The 22,881-nt window shown below is 57.4% G+C and overlaps 1 protein-coding gene across 1 annotated transcript; it reads right to left on the minus strand.

The window, feature by feature from the left end:
- Nucleotides 1-7,875: 7,875 nt before the first annotated feature.
- On the minus strand, nucleotides 7,876-22,875 carry MAF1 (MAF1 homolog, negative regulator of RNA polymerase III; the record flags this gene model as incomplete). The annotated part of the gene is made up of 6 exons (XM_068179419.1): nucleotides 7,876-7,944; nucleotides 8,015-8,131; nucleotides 8,839-8,958; nucleotides 11,543-11,664; nucleotides 15,152-15,296; nucleotides 22,691-22,875. Coding segments are annotated over 6 exons (711 nt in total), but the record flags the coding sequence as incomplete, so codon positions are not given.
- Between the last annotated feature and the right edge of the window lie 6 nt (nucleotides 22,876-22,881).

Below are 22,881 nucleotides of genomic sequence, written 5' to 3' on the forward strand. Positions count from 1 at the left end.
AATCATCTTGAAATCCCTTACAGCAGGCCCGAATTCCCCAAGCCAGGCCTAAATCCCCGAAACCAGCTTAAAATCACTTCATTCAGGCCTAAAATCCCTAAACTCAGCTTGAAATCCCTTAAATCGGGCCCAAATTCCCCAAGCCAGGCCTAAATCCATTAACTCATCTTGAAATCCCTTAAATCAGGCCCAAATTCACAGAACCAGGCCTAAATCCCTTAACTCAGGCCCGAATTCCCTTAACTCATCTTGAAATCCTTAAATCAGGCCCAAATTCCCCAAACCAGGCCTAAATCCCTTAAATCATCTTGAAATCCTTAAATCAGGCCCGAATTCACAGATCCAGGCCTAAATCCCTTAACTCATCTTGAATTCCCTTAAATCAGGCCCAAATTCACAGAACCGGGCCTAAATCCCTTAACTCATCTTGAAATCCCTTAAATCAGGCCCGAATTCACAGAACCGGGCCTAAATCCCTTAAATCAGGCCCGAATTCCCTTAACTCATCTTGAAATCCTTAAATCAGGCCCAAATTCCCCAAGCCAGGCCTAAATCCATTAACTCATCTTGAAATCCCTTAGTTCAGGCCCGAATTCCCCAGGCCAGGCCTAAATCCCTTAAATCAGGCCCAAATTCCCTTAACTCATCTTGAAATCCTTAAATCAGGCCCGAATTCCCCAAGCCAGGCCTAAATCCCTTAAATCAGGCCCAAATTCCCCAGGCCAGGCCTAAATCCCTTAAATCAGGCCCAAATTCCCCAGGCCAGGCCTAAATCCCTTAGTTCAGGCCCGAATTCCCCAAGCCAGGCCTAAATCAGGCCCGAATTCCCTTAACTCATCTTGAAATCCCTTAGTTCAGGCCCGATTTCCCAAGCCAGGCCTAAATCCCTTAAATCAGGCCCGAATTCCCTTAACTCACCTTGAAATCCCTTAGTTCAGGCCCGATTTCCCAAGCCAGGCCTAAATCCCTTAAATCAGGCCCGATTTCCCAAGCCAGGCCTAAATCCCTGGAAGGCGGCTGCGGACAGCGAAACCAGCAGGACATGCCAGCTCCAAATGCCTTCACTCGGGCCCAACTCCTCCAAACCAGGTCTGCGTTTCCTAAACCCGGTCTAAATCCCTTAAAGCAGCTCCAAATTCCAGGGGGACACCAAGCTTTGGGGACACCAAACCCCTGGGGACACCAAAACCTCAATGCCACCAAACCCTTGAGGACACCAAATCCTTGGGGACTCCAAATCCTTGGGGACACCAAGCTTTGGGGACACCAAACCCCTGGGGACTCCAAACCCTCAATGCCACCAAACCCTTGGGGACACCAAACCCTTGGGGACTCCAAACCCTTGGGGACACCAAGCTTTGGGGACACCAAACCCCTGGGGACACCAAAACCTCAATGCCACCAAACCCTTGGGGACACCAAACCCTTGGGGACTCCAAATCCTTGGGGACACCAAATCCTTGGGGACACCAAGCTTTGGGGACACCAAACACTTGGAGACACCAAACCCTTGGGGACACCAAACCCCTGGGGACACCAAAACCTTGGGGACATCAAACCCTTGGGGACTTCTAACCTTTGGGGACATCAAACCCTTGGGACACCAAACCCTTGGGACACCAAACCTTTGGGGACACCAAACCCTTGGGGACATCAAACCCTTGGGACACCAAACCCTTGGGGACACCAACCCCTTGGGTGACACCAAGCCCTGGGTGACACCAAACCCTGGGTGACACCAAATCCTTGGGGACTCCAAACCCTTGGGGACACCAAACCCTTGGGGACTCCAAATCCTTGGGGACTCCAAACCCTTGGGGACACCAAACACTTGGAGACACCAAACCCTTGGGGACACCAAACCCCTGGGGACACCAAAACCTCAATGCCACCAAACCCTTGGAGACACCAAACCCTTGGGGACACCATACCCTCAATGCCACCAAGCCCTTGGGGACACCAAACCCTTGGGGACTCCAAACCCTCAATGCCACCAAGCCCTTGGGGACACCAAACCCCTGGGGACACCAAAACCTCAATGCCACCAAATACTTGGTGACATCAAACCCTTGGGGACACCAAACCCTTAGGGACTCCAAATCCTTGGGGACACCAAACCTCTGGGGACACCAAACCCTTGGGTGACACCAAACCCTTGGGGACTCCAAATCCTTGGGGACTCCAAATCCTTGGGGACACCAAGCTTTGGGGACACCAAACACTTGGAGACACCAAACCCTTGGGGACACCAAACCCCTGGGGACACCAAAACCTCAATGCCACCAAACCCTTGGAGACACCAAACCCTTGGGGACACCATACCCTCAATGCCACCAAGCCCTTGGGGACACCAAACCCTTGGGGACACCATACCCTCAATGCCACCAAGCCCTTGGGGACACCAAACCCTTGGGGACTCCAAACCCTCAATGCCACCAAGCCCTTGGGGACACCAAACCCCTGGGGACACCAAAACCTCAATACCACCAAATACTTGGTGACATCAAACCCTTGGGGACACCAAACCCTTAGGGACTCCAAATCCTTGGGGACACCAAACCTCTGGGGACACCAAACCCTTGGGTGACACCAAACCCATGGGGACATCAAACCCTTGGGGACATCAAACCTTTAGGGACACCAAGCCCTGGGTGACACCAAACCCTTGGGGACACCAAACCTTTGGGGACACCAAACCCTTGGGGACACCAAACCTCTGGGGACACCAAACCCTTGGGACACCAAACCCTTGGGGACACCAAACCTCTGGGGACACCAAACCCTTGGGTGACACCAAACCCTTGGGGACACCAAACCCTGGGTGACACCAAACCCATGGGGACATCAAACCCTCAGTGCCACCAAACCTTTGGGGACATCAAACCCTTGGGGACACCAAACCCTCAGTGCCACCAAACCCTTGGGGACACCAAACCCTTGGTGACACCAAACCCTTGGTGACACCAAACCCTCAGTGCCACCAAACCCTTGGGGACACCAAACCCTCAGTGCCACCAAACCCTTGGGGACACCAAACCCTCGGTGCCACCAAACCCTTGGGGACTCCAAACCCTCAATGCCACCAAACCCTTGGGGACACCAAACCCTCAGTGCCACCAAACCCTTGGGGACACCAAACCCTTGGGTGACTCCAAAGCATGCAACCACCAGGTCTCCGACGACGGCACTGGATTTTCCTGGTGTTCCCTTCCTCCCTCCCTTTCCCGTTGCCCACCCCAAATCCCCCGGCCGATCCCGCCGGGAATTGTCCCCAGCCGGGTTGGGACAGCTGTGGGACGCGTCCCCACCCACGGGCTGAAGGAACACCACGATCCTGGAGGTCCCTCCAAAGCCAAATCATCCCGGAATTCCACGGGGACAGAAAACACGGCGAGGAAAAGAGGAGAAATGGGTGTTTTGGAGCGGGGGATAAAGGGATTTTCCCATGGATAATGGGATTTTTCCATGGATAAAGGGATTTTTCCATGGATAATGGGATGTTTCCATGGATAAAGGGATGTTTCCGTGGATAAAGAGATTTTTCCATGGATAAAGGGATTTTCCCATGGATAAAGGGATTTTCCCATGGATAAAGGGATGTTCCCATGGATAAAGGAATTTTTCCATGGATAAAGAGATTTTTCCATGGATAAAGGGATTTTTACATGGATAAAGGGATTTTTCCCATGGATACAGGGATGTTCCCATGGATAAAGGGATTTTTACATGGATAAAGGGATGTTCCCATGGATAAAGGGATGTTCCCATGGATAATGGGATTTTTCCATGGATAATGGGATGTTCCCATGGATAAAGGGATTTTCCCATGGATAATGGGATTTTTCCATGGATAAAGGGATTTTTACATGGATAAAGGGATTTTTCCATGGGTAAAGGGATTTTTACATGGATAAAGGGATTTTTCCCATGGATACAGGGATGTTCCCATGGATAAAGGGATGTTCCCATGGATAAAGGGATTTTTCCATGGATAAAGGGATTTTTACATGGATAAGGAGATTTTTACATGGATAATGGGATGTTCCCATGGATAAAGGGATTTTTACATGGATAAAGGGATGTTCCCATGGATAAAGGGATGTTCCCATGGATAAAGGGATGTTCCCATGGATACAGGGATGTTCCCGTGGATAATGGGATGTTCCCATGGATAAAGGGATTTTTCCCGTGGAAAAAGGGATGTTCCCATGGATAAAGGGATGTTCCCATGGATACAGGGATGTTCCCATGGATAAAGGGATGTTCCCATGGATTATGGGATTTTCCCATGGATAAAGGGATGTTTCCATGGATAAAGGGATGTTCCCATGGATAAAGGGATTTTTCCCATGGATAAAGGTGTGTTCCCATGGATTATGGGATTTTTCCATGGATAAAGGGATGTTCCCATGGATAAAGGGATTTTTCCATAGATAATGGGATTTTCCCATGGATAAAGGGATGTTCCCATGGATAAAGGAATGTTCCCATGGATACAGGGATGTTCCCATGGATAAAGGGATGTTCCCATGGATAAAGGGATTTTTCCCGTGGATAAAGGGATGTTCCCATGGATAAAGGGATGTTCCCATGGATAAAAGCATTTTTCCATAGATAAAGGGATATTCTCATGGATAATGGGATTTTTCCCTTGGATAAAGGGATTTTCCCATGGATAAAGGGATGTTCTTATGGATAAATGGATTTTTCCATGGATAAAGGGATGTTCCCGTGGATAAAGGGATGTTCCCGTGGATAAAGGGATTTTCCCATGGATAATGGGATTTTTCCATGGATAAAGGGATGTTCCCATGGATAAAGGGATGTTCCCATGGATAAAGGGATTTTTCCATGGATAAAGGGATGTTCCCATGGATAAAGGGATATTCCCATGGATAAAGGGATGTTCCCATGGATAATGGGATATTCTCATGGATAAAGGGATGTTCCCATGGATACAGGGATGTTCCCATGGATAAAGGGATATTCCCATGGATAAAGGGATTTTTCCCGTGGATAAAGGGATGTTCCCATGGATAAAGGGATTTTTCCCGTGGATAAAGGGATGTTCCCATGGATACAGGGATGTTCCCATGGATAAAGGGATTTTTCAATGGATAATGGGATTTTTCCATGGATAAAGGGATTTTTCCATGGATAAAGAGATTTTTCCATGGATAAAGGGATTTTTACATGGATAAAGGGATGTTCCCATGGATAATGGGATATTCTCATGGATAAAGGGATGTTCCCATGGATAAAGGGATGTTCCCATGGATAAAGGGATTTTTCCCGTGGATAAAGGGATGTTCCCATGGATAAAGGGATTTTTCCCGTGGATAAAGGGATGTTCCCATGGATAAAGGGATTTTCCCATGGATAAAGGGATTTTTCCCGTGGATAAAGGGATGTTCCCATGGATAAAGGGATTTTTCCCGTGGATAATGGGATGTTCCCATGGATAAAAGGATTTTTGCCATGGATTTTTCCCATGGATAATGGGATTTTTCCATGGATAAAGGGATATTCCCATGGATAAAGGGATTTCTCACGTGGATAAAGGGATTTTTCCGGTGGATAAAGGGATATTCCCAAAGGGATTTTTCCCAAAAATAAAGGAATGTTCCCGTGCACAAGGGGATTTCTCCCATGGATATTTTTTTTTTTTCAGTGAATAAAGGGATTTTCTAATGGATAAAAGGATTTTCCACAGGATCAAGGGATTTTTCCAGTGGATAAAGAGATTTCCCAATGGATGAAGTCGGGTTGGGGTCCCACCCCGTGGGAACGGCGACATTCCCGGGGGATCCCCCGGGATCTGGAGGCGAATCCCAGAAACCCTTTATTGGGGGGTGGAATTCCAACTTTCCGGGAGGAGTTTGGGGGGAATGAAGGCGCTGGGGCGGTCCCAGGAGGGGTTTTTGGGGGGGCTCAGGGGCCCCTCCCTGTGCATGGCCAGCCGGAGCCCGGATCCCGAGCGGGAACGGGGAACGAGACCCCAAAATCTGCACCTGGAGTGGCGGGGGGGGGGCAGGTGGGATCCCCCTGACCCAGATCCCAAGGGAGGTGCAGGTGGGATCCCCCAGATCCCAGATCCCAAGGGAGGTGCAGGTGGGATCCCCCAGATCCCAGATCCCAAGGGAGGTGCAGCTGGGATCCCCCAGATCCCAAGGGAGGTGCAGCTGGGATCCCCCAGATCCCAGATCCCAAGGGAGGTGCAGGTGGGATCCCCCAGATCCCAAGGGAGGTGCAGCTGGGATCCCCCAGATCCCGATCCCAAGGGAGGTGCAGCTGGGATCCCCCAGATCCAGATCCCAAGGGAGGTGCAGGTGGGATCCCCCAGATCCCGATCCCAAGGGAGGTGCGGGTGGGATCCCCCAGATCCCAAGGGAGGTGCAGCTGGGATCCCCCAGATCCAGATCCCAAGGGAGGTGCAGCTGGGATCCCCCAGATCCTGATCCCAAGGGAGGTGCGGGTGGGATCCCCCAGATCCCAAGGGAGGTGCAGCTGGGATCCCCCAGATCCAGATCCCAAGGGAGGTGCGGGTGGGATCCCCCAGATCCCAGATCCCAAGGGAGGTGCAGCTGGGATCCCCCAGATCCCAAGGGAGGTGCAGGTGGGATCCCCCTGATCCCAAGGGAGGTGCGGGTGGGATCCCCCAGATCCCAAGGGAGGTGCAGCTGGGATCCCCCAGATCCCGATCCCAAGGGAGGTGCAGCTGGGATCCCCCAGATCCCGATCCCAAGGGAGGTGCAGCTGGGATCCCCCAGATCCCAGATCCCAAGGGAGGTGCAGCTGGGATCCCCCAGATCCCAAGGGAGGTGCAGCTGGGATCCCCCAGATCCAGATCCCAGATCCCAAGGGAGGTGCGGGTGGGATCCCCCAGATCCCAGATCCCAAGGGAGGTGCAGCTGGGATCCCCCAGATCCCAAGCGAGGTGCAGCTGGGATCCCCCAGATCCCAAGGGAGGTGCAGCTGGGATCCCCCAGATCCCAGATCCCAAGGGAGGTGCAGCTGGGATCCCCCAGGCCTCAGGCCCGGGGCTCACCTGGCCCAGGCGCGATCCCAGCAGGAAAAGCAGAGCTGGAGCAGACGGAGAGCAAAGCCGGACTCTTGAAACACACGGACTCGGGACTCGGGGCAGGGGGGGCAGTTCCTGGGGCTGGGATTCGGGATTTTCCGGCGGGCAGGGCCGGGATGGACGGACGGAGCCCGTCAGGAGCCCCGGGCAGGCGGGACGGGGATCAGTGCAGCCGAGGGCGGGAGCCATAAAGTGCAGCGAAGCTTTCCCGGAGCTCCCGGCGCGGCTCCGGAGCTCCGGGATTCCTGGGGGGCTCCGGTGTCGGGGGGGGTGGGGGACGCGGGGACACCGTGACACCGGGAGGGGGGGGACACGGCTCAGGAAGGTCCGGCGGCGCCGGGACAGGGCCGGGTCCTTTCCCGGTTCTGTTCCCGCTTCCATTCCCGGTTCCGTTGCTGGTTTGGTTGCCAGTCCTGGCTCCGTTCCTGGTTCCTTTCCTGGTGCCAGTCCTGTTCCTGGTTCCGTTCCCAGTCCCGGCTACGGTCCTGGTTCTTCTCCCAGTCCTGGTCTCGTTCCCGGTTCCGTTCCCGGTGCTGGTTCCGTTCCCGGTTCCGTTCCCGGTGCTGGTTCCGTTCCCGGTGCTGGTTCCATTCCTGGTTCCGTTCCCGGTTCCTCTTCCATTCCCATTCCTGGTTCCATTCCCGGTTCTGTTCCCGGTTCCTCTTCCATTCCCATTCCCGGTTCCATTCCCGGTTCCGTTCCCAGTTCCTCTTCCATTCCCATTCCCGGTCCCGTTCCCAGTCCCGGTGCTGGTTTGGTTCCCAGTCCATTCCCAGTCCCGTGGCTCGTTCCGCTCCCGTCGCCGGTTCCGTTCCCGGTGTCTCGGATCCCGCCGGGAACGTCACATGCACATCACCTGCGGCCTGGAACGACGACAGGGAGGGTCCACCTGCCTCACCTGCGGCCACGCCCGCCCGGCCCCGCCCTGCCCACCTGTCCTCCTCGATGCCGCCGCCCTCGGGGTCGCCGCTGTCGCCCTTCTCGGTGTCGCCCTCGCCCAGGTCCATGTCCAGCTCGTTCCCGGTGTCCGGGCGGGTGTAGGCGTAGCCACTGCAGCACGGGACGGAATTCCGGGGAATCCCCTTGGGAATGGCCCCTGGAATTCTGGGGATCTCCTCGAGAACAGCCCCCCCCCACCACCCCCCCTTTCCCCCGGAATCGCAGGGAATCCCCTTGGGAATGGCCCCTGGAATTCCAAGGGATCCAGCCTCTGGAATTCAGGGGAATCCCCTGGGGAATGCCCCCCGGAATTCCGGGAATCCCGCAGGGAATGTCCCCGGGAATTCCCTGGGGAATGCCCCCTGGAATCCCCTGAGGAATGCCCCCTGGAATTCCAGGAATCCCCTGGGGAATGTCCCCGGGAATTCCCTGGGGAATGCCCCCTGGAATCCCCTGGGGAATGCCCCCTGGAATTCCAGGAATCCCCTGGGGAATGCCCCCTGGAATCCCCTGGGGAATGCCCCATGGAATTCCGGGAATCCCCTGGGGAATGCCTCCCGGAATTCCGGGAATCCCCTGGGGAATGCCCCCTGGAATCCCCTGGGGAATGCCCCCCGGAATTCCGGGAAGCCCCTGGGGAATGACCCCTGGAATCCCCTGGGGAATGCCCCCCGGAATTCCAGGAATCCCCTGGGGAATGTCCCCGGGAATTCCCTGGGGAATGCCCCCTGGAATCCCCTGGGGAATGCCCCCGGAATTCCGGGAATCCCCTGGGGAATGCTCCCGGAATTCCGGGAATCCCGGGGGGCGGGGCTGACCTGATGGAGCGGCAGGTGAAGAAGACGATCCTCTTGAGCCTCTTGTTGTAGAAGAAGTAGTTGAAGGACCAGAGGCTCCCGTCCTCCCCGAAGGGATCCGAGTCCAGGTCGGGGTTGTAGCTGGGAACGGGAAAAGCGGGAATGTCACGGGACTGGGGACAGGAACAGCGGGAATGTCACGGGATTGGGGACAGGAACAGCGGGAATGTCACGGGACTGGGGACAGGAGCAGCGGGAATGTCACGGGACTGGGGACAGGAACAGCGGGAATGTCACTGATGGGATTGGGGACAGGAACAGCGGGAATGTCACGGGATTGGGGACAGGAACAGCGGGAATGTCACGGGATTGGGGACAGGAACAGCGGGAATGTCACTGACGGGATTGGGGACAGGAACAGTGGGAATGTCACGGGATTGGGGACAGGAACAGCGGGAATGTCACTGATGGGATTGGGGACAGGAACAGCGGGAATGTCACGGGATTGGGGACAGGAACAGCGGGAATGTCACTGATGGGATTGGGGACAGGAACAGTGGGAATGTCACGGGATTGGGGACAGGAACAGCGGGAATGTCACTGATGGGATTGGGGTCAGGAACAGCGGGAATGTCACTGATGGGATTGGGGACAGGAACAGCGGGAATGTCACAGGATTGGGGACAGGAACAGCGGGAATGTCACTGATGGGATTGGGGTCAGGAACAGCGGGAATGTCACGGGATTGGGGACAGGAACAGCGGGAATGTCACTGACGGGATTGGGGTCAGGAACAGTGGGAATGTCACTGATGGGATTGGGGACAGGAACAGCGGGAATGTCACTGATGGGATTGGGGACAGGAACAGCGGGAATGTCACTGACGGGATTGGGAACAGGAACAGCGGGAATGTCACGGGATTGGGGACAGGCACAGCGGGAATGTCACTGATGGGATTGGGGACAGGAACAGCGGGAATGTCACTGACGGGATTGGGGACAGGAACAGCGGGAATGTCACGGGATTGGGGACAGGAACAGCGGGAATGTCACTGACGGGATTGGGGACAGGAACAGCGGGAATGTCACTGACGGGATTGGGGACAGGAACAGCGGGAATGTCACTGACGGGATTGGGGACAGGAACAGCGGGAATGTCACTGATGGGATTGGGGACAGGAACAGCGGGAATGTCACTGACGGGATTGGGGACAGGAACAGCGGGATTGTCACTGACGGGATTGGGGACAGGAACAGCGGGATTGTCACTGATGGGATTGGGGACAGGAACAGCGGGAATGTCAAGGGATTGGGGACAGGAACAGCGGGAATGTCACTGACGGGATTGGGGACAGGAACAGCGGGAATGTCACTGACGGGATTGGGGACAGGAACAGCGGGAATGTCACGGGATTGGGGACAGGAACAGCGGGAATGTCACTGACGGGATTGGGGACAGGAACAGCGGGAATGTCACTGACGGGACTGGGGACAGGAACAGTGGGAATGTCACGGGATTGGGGACAGGAACAGCGGGAATGTCACTGACGGGATTGGGGACAGGAACAGCGGGAATGTCACTGACGGGATTGGGGACAGGAACAGCGGGAATGTCACGGGATTGGGGACAGGAACAGCGGGAATGTCACTGATGGGATTGGGGACAGGAACAGCGGGAATGTCACTGATGGGATTGGGGACAGGAACAGCGGGAATGTCACTGACGGGATTGGGGACAGGAACAGCGGGAATGTCACTGACGGGATTGGGGACAGGAACAGCGGGAATGTCACTGACGGGATTGGGGACAGGAACAGCGGGAATGTCACTGACGGGATTGGGGACAGGAACAGCGGGAATGTCACTGACGGGATTGGGGACAGGAACAGCGGGAATGTCACGGGATTGGGGACAGGAACAGCGGGAATGTCACTGACGGGATTGGGGACAGGAACAGCGGGAATGTCACTGACGGGATTGGGGACAGGAACAGCGGGAATGTCACTGATGGGATTGGGGACAGGAACAGCGGGAATGTCACTGACGGGATTGGGGACAGGAACAGCGGGAATGTCACTGACGGGATTGGGGACAGGAACAGCGGGAATGTCACTGACGGGATTGGGGACAGGAACAGCGGGAATGTCACTGATGGGATTGGGGACAGGAACAGCGGGAATGTCACTGACGGGATTGGGGACAGGAACAGCGGGATTGTCACTGACGGGATTGGGGACAGGAACAGCGGGAATGGCCTGGATGCATGGGAACAGGACTGGAATCCTTCGAGAAGGGCTGGGATCCCAGGGGATCAGGAAGAGCTGGGATCCCTTGGGAAGAGCTGGGATCCCTTGGGAAAGGCTGGGATCCCCCGGGAAGGGCCAGGATCCTTTGGGCAGGGCTGGGATCCCTTGGGATCGGGAAGGGCCGGGATCCCTCGGGAAGGGCCGGAATTCCATGGGAAGGGCTGGGATCCCATGGGAAAGGCTGGGATCCCCTGGGCAGGGCCGGGATCCCTTGGGATCGGGAAGGGCCGGGATCCCAGGGGATCGCACAGGGCTGGGATCCCCCGGGAAGGGCCGGGATCCCTTGGGATCGGGAAGGGCCGGGATCCCTCGGGATCAGGAAGGGCCGGGATCCCAGGGGATCGCACAGGGCTGGGATCCCCCGGGCAGGGCCGGGATCCCTTGGGATCGGGCAGGGCCGGCCCCAGGTGGCCCCGTACCTGTAGATGTCGCACTCGGCCAGGCAGATCTCCTCATCCACCGCGTCCCAGAGCAGCGGCTTCAGCGCCTTGAAATCCTCGCGCACGGCCGAGAAGAGGCTGCAGTTCACGGCATTCACCACCTGCGGCACGGCAACGACCGGGAACGTGGGACACGGGAACAGGGACACGGGAACGGGGACACGGGAACGGGGACGGGGACACGGGAACACGGGAATGGGGACAGGGACACGGGAACACGGGAACGGGGATGAAATCCTCGCGCACGGCCGAGAAGAGGCTGCAGTTCACGGCATTCACCACCTGCGGCACGGCAACGACCGGGAACGTGGGACACGGGAACACGGGAACGGGGACACGGGAACGGGGACACGGGAATGGGGACAGGGACACGGGAATGGGGACGGGGACACGGGAACGGGGACACGGGAATGGGGATGAAATCCTCGCACACGGCCGAGAAGAGGCTGCAGTTCACGGCATTCACCACCTGCGGCACGGCAACGACCGGGAACGTGGGACACGGGAACACGGGAACGGGGACACGGGAACGGGGACACGGGAATGGGGACAGGGACACGGGAATGGGGACGGGGACACGGGAACGGGGACACGGGAATGGGGATGAAATCCTCGCGCACGGCTGAGAAGAGGCTGCAGTTCACGGCATTCATCACCTGCGGCACGGCAACGACCGGGAACGTGGGACACGGGAACACGGGAACTGGGACACGGGAACGGGGACAGGGACACGGGAACGGGGACACGGGGACACGGGAACGGGGACAGGGACACGGGAACACAGGAATGGGGACAGGGACACGGGAACGGGGATGAAATCCTCGCGCACGGCCGAGAAGAGGCTGCAGTTCACGGCATTCACCACCTGCGGCACGGGAATGACCGGGAACGTGGGACACGGGAACACGGGAACAGGGACACGGGAATGGGGACAGGGGAATGGGGACAGGGACACGGGAATGGGGACACGGGAACGGGAACACGGGAACGGGGACAGGGACACGGGAATGGGGACAGGGACACGAGAACGGGGACAGGGACACGGGAACGGGGACAGGGACACGGGAACGGGGACACGGGAACACGGGAATGGGGACAGGGACACGGGAACGGGGACACGGGAATGGGGACAGGGACACGGGAACGGGGACAGGGACACGGGAACAGGGACACGGGAACGGGGACAGGGACAGGGACACGGGAATGAGGACATGGGAACGGGGACAGGGACACGGAACGTGGGACAGGGACATGGGAACAGGGACGTGGCATTCCCAGGGAAATTCGGGATTCCCCAGCCCGGCAGCGTCCGGAGCCCCCCGGGGCCTTTCCAGGGTTTTCCCGGGAGAGCTGGAGAGGGGCCGGGGCAAAGGCTGGAGGGACGGGACTGGGGAACGGCTTCCCGTGGAAAATCGGGATTTGGGGCTGGAATTCCCAGAGGATCCGGGGCTGCTCCAGCCCCTGGACTATGCCAGGACAGCGGGAGCTGCCCCTTGGGAATGGGATCATCCCAGAGATCCCTTCCCTCCCGGAGCATTCCAGGCTTTTCCCGTTCCACGCCCCGTCTCCAGGTACATCCCAATTCCTGCATCCCGTCCCGTCCTGTCCCATCCCAGTGTTCCCGGTGTTCCCAGTCCCTCCCAGTGCTCCCAGTGCTCCCAGTCCCTCCCAGTGTTCCCAGTCCCATCCCAGTGTTCCCGGTGTTCCCAGTCCCTCCCAGTGTTCCCGGTGTTCCCAGTGTTCCCAGTCCCATCCCAGTCCCATCCCAGTGTTCCCGGTGTTCCCAGTCCCTCCCAGTGTTCCCAGTGTTCCCAGTCCCATCCCAGTCCCATCCCAGTGTTCCCGGTGTTCCCAGTCCCTCCCAGTGTTCCCAGTCCCATCCCAGTGTTCCCGGTGTTCCCAGTCCCTCCCAGTGTTCCCAGTGCTCCCAGTCCCATCCCAGTGTTCCCAGTCCCTCCCAGTGTTCCCAGTCCCTCCCAGTGTTCCCAGTCCCATCCCAGTGTTCCCAGTCCCATCCCAGTGTTCCCGGTGTTCCCAGTCCCATCCCAGTGTTCCCAGTGTTCCCAGTGTTCCCAGTCCCATCCCAGTCCCATCCCAGTGTTCCCAGTGTTCCCAGTCCCATCCCAGTGTTCCCAGTGTTCCCAGTCCCATCCCAGTCCCATCCCAGTGTTCCCAGTGTTCCCAGTCCCATCCCAGTGTTCCCAGTGTTCCCAGTCCCATCCCAGTCCCATCCCAGTGTTCCCGGTGTTCCCAGTCCCTCCCAGTGTTCCCAGTGCTCCCAGTCCCTCCCAGTGTTCCCAGTCCCATCCCAGTGTTCCCGGTGTTCCCAGTCCCTCCCAGTGTTCCCGGTGTTCCCAGTGTTCCCAGTCCCATCCCAGTCCCATCCCAGTGTTCCCGGTGTTCCCAGTCCCTCCCAGTGTTCCCAGTGCTCCCAGTCCCTCCCAGTGTTCCCGGTGTTCCCAGTCCCTCCCAGTGTTCCCAGTCCCTCCCAGTGTTCCCAGTCCCATCCCAGTGTTCCCAGTCCCTCCCAGTGTTCCCAGTGTTCCCAGTCCCATCCCAGTGTTCCCGGTGTTCCCAGTCCCATCCCAGCGTTCCCGGTGTTCCCAGTCCCATCCCAGTGTTCCCAGTGTTCCCAGTCCCATCCCAGTGTTCCCAGTCCCAGTTCCCAGTCCCATCCCAGTCCCATCCCAGTGTTCCCAGTCCCTCCCAGTGTTCCCAGTCCCATCCCAGTGTTCCCAGTCCCATCCCAGTCCCATCCCAGTGTTCCCAGTCCCATCCCAGTGTTCCCAGTCCCATCCCAGTCTCTCCCAGTCCCTCCCAGCCCCATCCCAGTGTTCCCAGTCCCATCCCAGTCCCATCCCAGTGTTCCCGGTGTTCCCAGTCCCATCCCAGTGTTCCCAGCCCCATCCCAGTCTCTCCCAGTCCCTCCCAGCCCCATCCCAGTGCTCCCAGTCCCATCCCAGTCCCATCCCAGTGTTCCCGGTGTTCCCAGTCCCATCCCAGCGTTCCCGGTGTTCCCAGTCCCATCCCAGTGTTCCCAGTGTTCCCAGTCCCATCCCAGTGTTCCCAGTCCCAGTTCCCAGTCCCATCCCAGTCCCATCCCAGTGTTCCCAGTCCCTCCCAGTGTTCCCAGTCCCATCCTAGTGTTCCCAGTCCCATCCCAGTCCCATCCCAGTGTTCCCAGTCCCATCCCAGTGTTCCCAGTCCCATCCCAGTGTTCCCAGTCCCATCCCAGTCCCATCCCAGTGTTCCCAGTCCCATCCCAGTGTTCCCAGTCCCATCCCAGTCTCTCCCAGTCCCTCCCAGCCCCATCCCAGTGTTCCCAGTCCCATCCCAGTCCCATCCCAGTGTTCCCGGTGTTCCCAGTCCCATCCCAGTGTTCCCAGCCCCATCCCAGTCTCTCCCAGTCCCTCCCAGCCCCATCCCAGTGCTCCCAGTCCCATCCCAGTCTTTCCCAGCCCCATCCCAGTCTCTCCCAGTCCCTCCCAGCCCCATCCCAGTGTTCCCAGTCCCATCCCAGTCCCATCCCAGCCCCATCCCAGTGTTCCCAGTCCCATCCCAGTGCTCCCAGTCCCTCCCAGTGCGCACCCAGTTGAGGCTGGGCTCGCGGCTGAACTCGTGGCTCTTGGCGGCGCTGAAGTCGTAGTCGGGCCGGAAGGCCTCGTTCAGCGTGGCGATCAGGTAGAACAGCGTCTTGCGGCTGCACGTGTCGCTGAGCGGGCCCTCGCCCTGCCTGGGGACAAACCGGGCTCAAACTGGGACAAACTGGGACAAACTGGGATCAAACTGGGGTCACTGGGATCAAACTGGGCTCAAACCGGGCTCAAACTGGGACAAACTGGGACAAACTGGGATAAACTGGGGTCACTGGTGTCGCTGAGCGGGCCCTCGCCCTGCCTGGGGACAAACCGGGCTCAAACTGGGACAAACTGGGACAAACTGGGGTCAAACTGGGGTAAACTGGGGTCACTGGGATCAAACCGGGCTCAAACCGGGCTCAAACCGGGCTCAAACTGGGACAAACTGGGACAAACTGGGATAAACTGGGATCAAACTGGGGTCACTGGTGTCGCTGAGCGGGCCCTCGCCCTGCCTGGGGACAAACCGGGCTCAAACTGGGACAAACTGGGACAAACTGGGATCAAACTGGGGTCACTGGTGTCGCTGAGCGGGCCCTCGCCCTGCCTGGGGACAAACCGGGCTCAAACCGGGCTCAAACTGGGACAAACTGGGACAAACTGGGATAAACTGGGGTCAAACTGGGGTCACTGGTGTCGCTGAGCGGGCCCTCGCCCTGCCTGGGGACAAACCGGGCTCAAACTGGGACAAACTGGGACAAACTGGGGTCAAACTGGGGTAAACTGGGGTCACTGGGATCAAACTGGGCTCAAACCGGGCTCAAACTGGGACAAACTGGGATAAACTGGGGTCAAACTGGGGTCACTGGGATCAAACTGGGCTCAAACCGGGCTCAAACTGGGATCAAACTGGGACAAACTGGGATCAAACTGGGGTCACTGGTGTCGCTGAGCGGGCCCTCGCCCTGCCTGGGGACAAACCGGGCTCAAACTGGGACAAACTGGGACAAACTGGGGTCAAACTGGGGTAAACTGGGGTCACTGGGATCAAACTGGGCTCAAACCGGGCTCAAACTGGGACAAACTGGGACAAACTGGGGTCAAACTGGGGTCACTGGTGTCGCTGAGCGGGCCCTCGCCCTGCCTGGGGACAAACCGGGCTCAAACTGGGACAAACTGGGACAAACTGGGATCAAACTGGGGTAAACTGGGGTCACTGGGATCAAACTGGGCTCAAACCGGGCTCAAACCGGGCTCAAACTGGATCAAACTGGGACAAACTGGGCTCAAACTGGGGTCACTGGGATCAAACTGGGCTCAAACCGGGCTCAAACTGGGACAAACTGGGATCAAACTGGGGTCACTGGGATCAAACTGGGCTCAAACCGGGCTCAAACTGGGATCAAACTGGGACAAACTGGGACAAACTGGATCAAACTGGGGTCACTGGGCTCAAACCGGGCTCAAACTGGGACAAACTGGGGTCAAACTGGGGTCAAACTGGGGTCACTGGTGTCGCTGAGCGGGCCCTCGCCCTGCCTGGGGACAAACCGGGCTCAAACTGGGACAAACTGGGACAAACTGGGCTCAAACTGGGGTCACTGGGATCAAACTGGGCTCAAACCGGGCTCAAACTGGGCTCAAACTGGGACAAACTGGGATCAAACTGGGGTCACTGGGATCAAACTGGGCTCAAACCGGGCTCAAACTGGGACAAACTGGGACAAACTGGGATCAAACTGGGGTCACTGGTGTCGCTGAGCGGGCCCTCGCCCTGCCTGGGGACAAACCGGGCTCAAACTGGGACAAACTGGGACAAACTGGGGTCAAACTGGGCTCAAACTGGGGTAAACTGGGATAAACTGGGATCAAACTGGATCAAACTGGGGTAAACTGGGATCAAACTGGGATCAAACTGGACTCAAACTGGCTCAAACCGGGCTCAAACTGGGATCAAACTGGGGACAAACTGGGATCAAACTGGGGTCAAACTGGGGTCACTGGGATCAAACTGGATCAAACCGGGCTCAAACTGGGACAAACTGGGACAAACTGGGATCAAACTGGGGTCACTGGTGTCGCTGAGCGGGCCCTCGCCCTGCCTGGGGACAAACCGGGCTCAAACTGGACAAACTGGACAAACTGGGACAAACTGGGGTAAACTGGGGTCACTGGTGTCGCTGAGCGGGCCCTCGCCCTGCCTGGGGACAAACCGGGCTCAAACTGGGACAAACTGGGATAAACTGGGGTCAAACTGGGGTAAACTGGGATAAACCGGGCTCAAACCGGGCTCAAACTGGGACAAACTGGGACAAACTGGGGTCAAACTGGGGACAAACTGGGGTCAAACTGGGATCAAACTGGGCACAAACTGGGGTCAAACTGGGGTCAAACTGGGATCAAACTGGGATCAAACTGGGCTCAAACTGGGCACAAACTGGGCTCAAACTGGGCTCAAACTGGGCTCAAACTGGGATAAACTGGATCAAACTGAGATCAAACTGGGATCAAACTGGGATCAAACTGGGACAAACTGGGATCAAACTGGGCTCAAACCGGGCTCAAACCGGGCTCAAACTGGGACAAACTGGGACAAACTGGGATCAAACTGGGGACAAACTGGGGTCAAACTGGGCTCAAACCGGGCTCAAACTGGGACAAACTGGGATCAAACTGGGATCAAACTGGGGACAAACTGGGGTCAAACTGGGATAAACTGGGGACAAACTGGGATCAAACTGGGGTCACTGGGATCAAACTGGGCTCAAACCGGGCTCAAACTGGGACAAACTGGGGTCAAACTGGGGACAAACTGGGGTCACTGGTGTCGCTGAGCGGGCCCTCGCCCTGCCTGGGGACAAACCGGGCTCAAACTGGGACAAACTGGGACAAACTGGATCAAACTGGGGTAAACTGGGGTCACAGGGATCAAACTGGAACAAACCGGGCTCAAACTGGGTCAAACTGGGATAAACTGGGGTCAAACTGGGGTCACTGGTGTTGCTGAGCGGGCCCTCGCCCTGCCTGGGGACAAACCGGGCTCAAACTGGGACAAACTGGGGACAAACTGGGATCAAACTGGGGTCACTGGGATCAAACTGGGGACAAACCAGGCTCAAACTGGGGTCAAACTGGCTCAAACTGGGATAAACTGGGCTCAAACTGGGGTCACTGGTGTCGCTGAGCGGGCCCTCGCCCTGCCTGGGGACAAACCGGGCTCAAACTGGGACAAACTGGGACAAACTGGGACAAACTGGGGTCACTGGGATCAAACCGGGCTCAAACCGGGCTCAAACTGGGTCAAACTGGGACAAACTGGGGTCAAACTGGGGTCACTGGTGTCGCTGAGCGGGCCCTCGCCCTGCCTGGGGACAAACCGGGCTCAAACTGGGACAAACTGGGACAAACTGGGGTCAAACTGGGGTAAACTGGGGTCAAACTGGGACAAACTGGGGTCAAACTGGGGTCACTGGGATAAACTGGGGTCACTGGTGTCGCTGAGCGGGCCCTCGCCCTGCCTGGGGACAAACCGGGCTCAAACTGGGACAAACTGGATAAACTGGGGTCAAACTGGGATCAAACTGGGCTAAACCGGGCTCAAACCGGGCTCAAACTGGGACAAACTGGGGTCAAACTGGGGTCACTGGTGTCGCTGAGCGGGCCCTCGCCCTGCCTGGGGACAAACCGGGCTCAAACTGGGACAAACTGGCTCAAACTGGGATCAAACTGGGGTAAACTGGGGTCACTGGGATCAAACTGGGCTCAAACCGGGCTCAAACCGGGCTCAAACTGGGACAAACTGGGACAAACTGGGGTCAAACTGGGGTCACTGGTGTCGCTGAGCGGGCCCTCGCCCTGCCTGGGGACAAACCGGGCTCAAACTGGGACAAACTGGGACAAACTGGGATCAAACTGGGGTAAACTGGGGTCACTGGGATCAAACTGGGCTCAAACCGGGCTCAAACTGGGACAAACTGGGGTCAAACTGGGGTCACTGGGATCAAACTGGACTCAAACAGGCTTAAACCGGGCTCAAACTGGACAAACTGGGACAAACCAGGCTCAAACTGGGTCAAACTGGGACAAACTGGGGTCAATGGTGTCGCTGAGCGGGCCCTCGCCCTGCCTGGGGACAAACCGGGCTCAAACTGGGACAAACTGGGACAAACCGGGCTCAAACTGGGGTCACTGGGATCAAACTGGGGACAAACCAGGCTCAAACTGGGGTCAAACTGGCTCAAACTGGGATAAACTGGGCTCAAACTGGGACAAACTGGGATAAACTGGGATCAAACTGGGGTCACTGGGATCAAACTGGGCTCAAACTGGGCAGAAACTGGGCTCAAACTGGGCTCAAACTGGGCTCAAACTGGGACAAACTGGGATCAAACTGAGGTAAACTGGGCTCAAACTGGGCTCAAACTGGTGTCACTGGTGTCAGCACAGGTTCCCAGGGTCCCGGGGACAGCGCTCCTGTGTTGGCTCCTGCAGCCAATCCCACAATGCAGAGCTGCTCCGGGGCTGATCCCAGAGATCCCAGCGGGATCCCAGAGTTGATCCCAGAGATCCCAGAGCTGATCCCAGAGATCCCAGAGAGATCCCAGAGATCCCAGAGCTGATCCCAGAGATCCCAGAGAGATCCCAGAGATCCTGGGCAGATCCTGGGGCTGATCCCAGAGATCCCAGAGCTGATCCCAGAGATCCCAGAGCTGATCCCAGAGATCCCAGAGAGATCCCAGAGCTGATCCCAGAGATCTCAGAGCTCCTAGATATCCCAGAGCTGATCCCAAACTCCCAGAGCTGATCCCAGGGGGATCCCAGAGATCCCAGAGCTGATCCCAGAGATCCCAGAGAGATCCCAGAGATCCTGGGCAGATCCTGGGGCTGATCCCAGAGATCCCAGGGGGATCCCAGAGAGATCCCAGAGCTGATCCCAGAGATCTCAGAGCTCCTAGATATCCCAGAGCTGATCCCAAACTCCCAGAGCTGATCCCAGAGATCCCAGGGGGATCCCAGAGAGATCCCAGAGCTGATCCCAGAGATCTCAGAGCTCCTAGATATCCCAGAGCTGATCCCAAACTCCCAGAGCTGATCCCAGGGGATCCCAGAGATCCCAGAGCTGATCCGGGGCTGATCCCACAATCCCAGTACCGACGCCAGGATTCCAGCACGGATCCCACGATCCCAGAACTCATCCCAGGACCCCGTGGCCAATGCTGGGATCCCGGTGCCCGTCCCAGTTCCCCCCAGTGCCCGTCCCAGTTCCCCCCAGTGCCCGTCCCAGTTTCCATCCCAGTTTCCCGGTGCCCGTCCCAGTTCCCCCCAGTGCCCACCCCAGTTTCCATCCCGGTTTCCCGGAGCTCATCCCAGTTTGCCGGTGTCCAACCCAGTTCCCCCCCAGTTCCCCACCCCAGTTTCTCCCCATTTCCCCCCAGTTTCCCCCCATTTCTCCCCATTTCTCCCCATTTCCCCCCATTTCATTTCCCCCCATTTCCCCCCATTTCTCCCCATTTCTCCCCCATTTCTCCCCATTTCCCCCCATTTCTCCCCATTTCCCCCCATTTCCCCCCTGATTTCCCCCCCATTTCCCCCCCATTTTTTCCCCATTTCTCCCCAGTTCCCATTTCCCCCCATTTCCCCCCAGTTTCCTCTCCCATTTCCCCCCAGTTTCTCCCCATTTCCCCCCATTTTCTCCCCATTTCCCCCCCATTTCTCCCCATTTCCCCCCATTTCTCCCCATTTCTCCCCCAGTTTCTCCCCATTTCCCCCCAGTTTCTCCCCATTTCTCCCCATTTCTCCCCATTTTCCTCCCCATTTCTCCCCATTTTCTCCCCATTTCCCCCCAATTCCCCCCATTTCTCTCCAGTTTCCCCCCATTTTCTCCCCATTTCTCCCCATTTTTCCCCATTTCCCCCCATTTCCTCCCCATTTCTCCCCAGTTTCCCCCCATTTCTCCCCATTTCCCCCCATTTCTCCCCATTTCCCCCCATTTCCCCCCCCATTTCTCCCCCATTTCTCCCCCATTTCTCCCCATTTCCCCCCAGTTTCTCCCAATTTCCCCCCATTTTCTCCCCATTTCCCCCCATTTCTCCCCATTTCCCCCCAGTTCCCCCCATTTCCCCCCCAGTTTCTCCCATTTCCCCCCATTTTCTCCCCATTTCCCCCAGTTCCCCCCCATTTTCCTCCCCATTTCCCCCCAGTTTCCCCCCATTTTCTCCCCATTTCCCCCCATTTCTCCCCATTTTCTCCCCATTTTCTCCCCCTTTTCCCCCCATTTCTCCCCATTTCCCCCATTTTCTCCCCTTTTCCCCCCATTTTCTCCCCATTTCTCCCCATTTCTCCCATTTCCCCCCATTTTCTCCCCATTTCCCCCAGTTTCCCCCCCATTTTCTCCCCATTTTCCCCCAGTTTCTCCCCATTTCTCCCAATTTCTCCCCATTTCTCCCCATTTCCCCCCATTTCCTCCCCAGTTTCTCCCCATTTCCCCCCATTTTCTCCCCATTTCCCCCCATTTCTCCCCATTTCTCCCCATTTCCCCCCAGTTTCTCCCCCATTTCCCCCATTTCCCCCATTTCTCCCCATTTCCCCCCAGTTTCCCCCCAGTTTCCCCCCCCATTTCTCCCCATTTCTCCTCATTTTCTCCCATTTCTCCCCATTTCTTCCCATTTCCCCCCATTTTCTCCCCATTTCCCCCCCGTTTCCCCCTCCCCAGTTTCTCCCCATTTCTCCCCAGTTCCCCCCCAGTCCCCCCATTTCCCCCCATTTTCTCCCCATTTCCCCCCCATTTCCCCCCATTTTCTCCCCATTTCTCCCCAGTTTCTCCATTTTCTCCCCATTTCCCCCCATTTTCTCCCCATTTCTCCCCCATTTTCTCCCCATTTCCCCCCATTTCTCCCCAGTTCCCATTTCCCCCCATTTCCCCCCATTTTCTCCCCCATTTCTCCCCATTTCTCCCCATTTTCCCCCCATTTCTCCCCAGTTTCCCCCCATTTCCCCCCATTTCCCCCCATTTCTTCTCCCCATTTTCCTCCCCAGTTTCTCCCATTCTCCCCCCAGTTTCTCCCCATTTCCCCCCATTTCTCCCCATTTCCCCCCATTTCTCCCCATTTTCTCCCCATTTCCCCCCATTTCTCCCCATTTCCCCCCATTTCTCCCCAATTTCCCCTCCATTTCTCCCATTTCTCCCCAATTTCCCCTCCATTTCTCCCCATTTCTCCCCATTTCCCCCCAGTTTCCCCCCATTTTCTCCCCATTTCCCCCCATTTCTCCCCATTTCCCCCCAATTTTCTCCCCATTTCCCCCATTTCTCCCCATTTTCTCCCCATTTTCTCCCCATTTCCCCCCATTTCCCCCATTTTCTCCCCATTTCCCCCCATTTCCCCCCAGTTTCTCCCCATTTTCTCCCCATTTCTCCCCATTTTCTCCCCATTTCTCCCCATTTTCCCCCCATTTCTCCCAGTTTCCCCCCATTTCCCCCGTTTTCCTCCCCATTTCCCCCCAGTTTCTCCCCATTTCCCCCCGTTTCCCCCCCGTTTCCCCCCGTGCCCACCTGCCGGGGCTGAGGCCGGAGCTCTGGGGCGGGGACAGGGCCTCGAGCGCGTGGGGCTGCCCCTCGTGGCAGAACTGCTTGAAGAGCTGCTTGTCGATCCCGGCCAGCTTGCACGAGTAGCTCTCGATCCTGCGGGATCCCGGCACGGCGGCGCTGGCCACGGCAGCCCCGGGACCCCGAGACCCCCCCGG

The sequence above is a fragment of the Anomalospiza imberbis genome, unplaced genomic scaffold, assembly GCF_031753505.1.
Source record: "Anomalospiza imberbis isolate Cuckoo-Finch-1a 21T00152 unplaced genomic scaffold, ASM3175350v1 scaffold_94, whole genome shotgun sequence".
NCBI classification, from domain to species: domain Eukaryota; kingdom Metazoa; phylum Chordata; class Aves; order Passeriformes; family Viduidae; genus Anomalospiza; species Anomalospiza imberbis.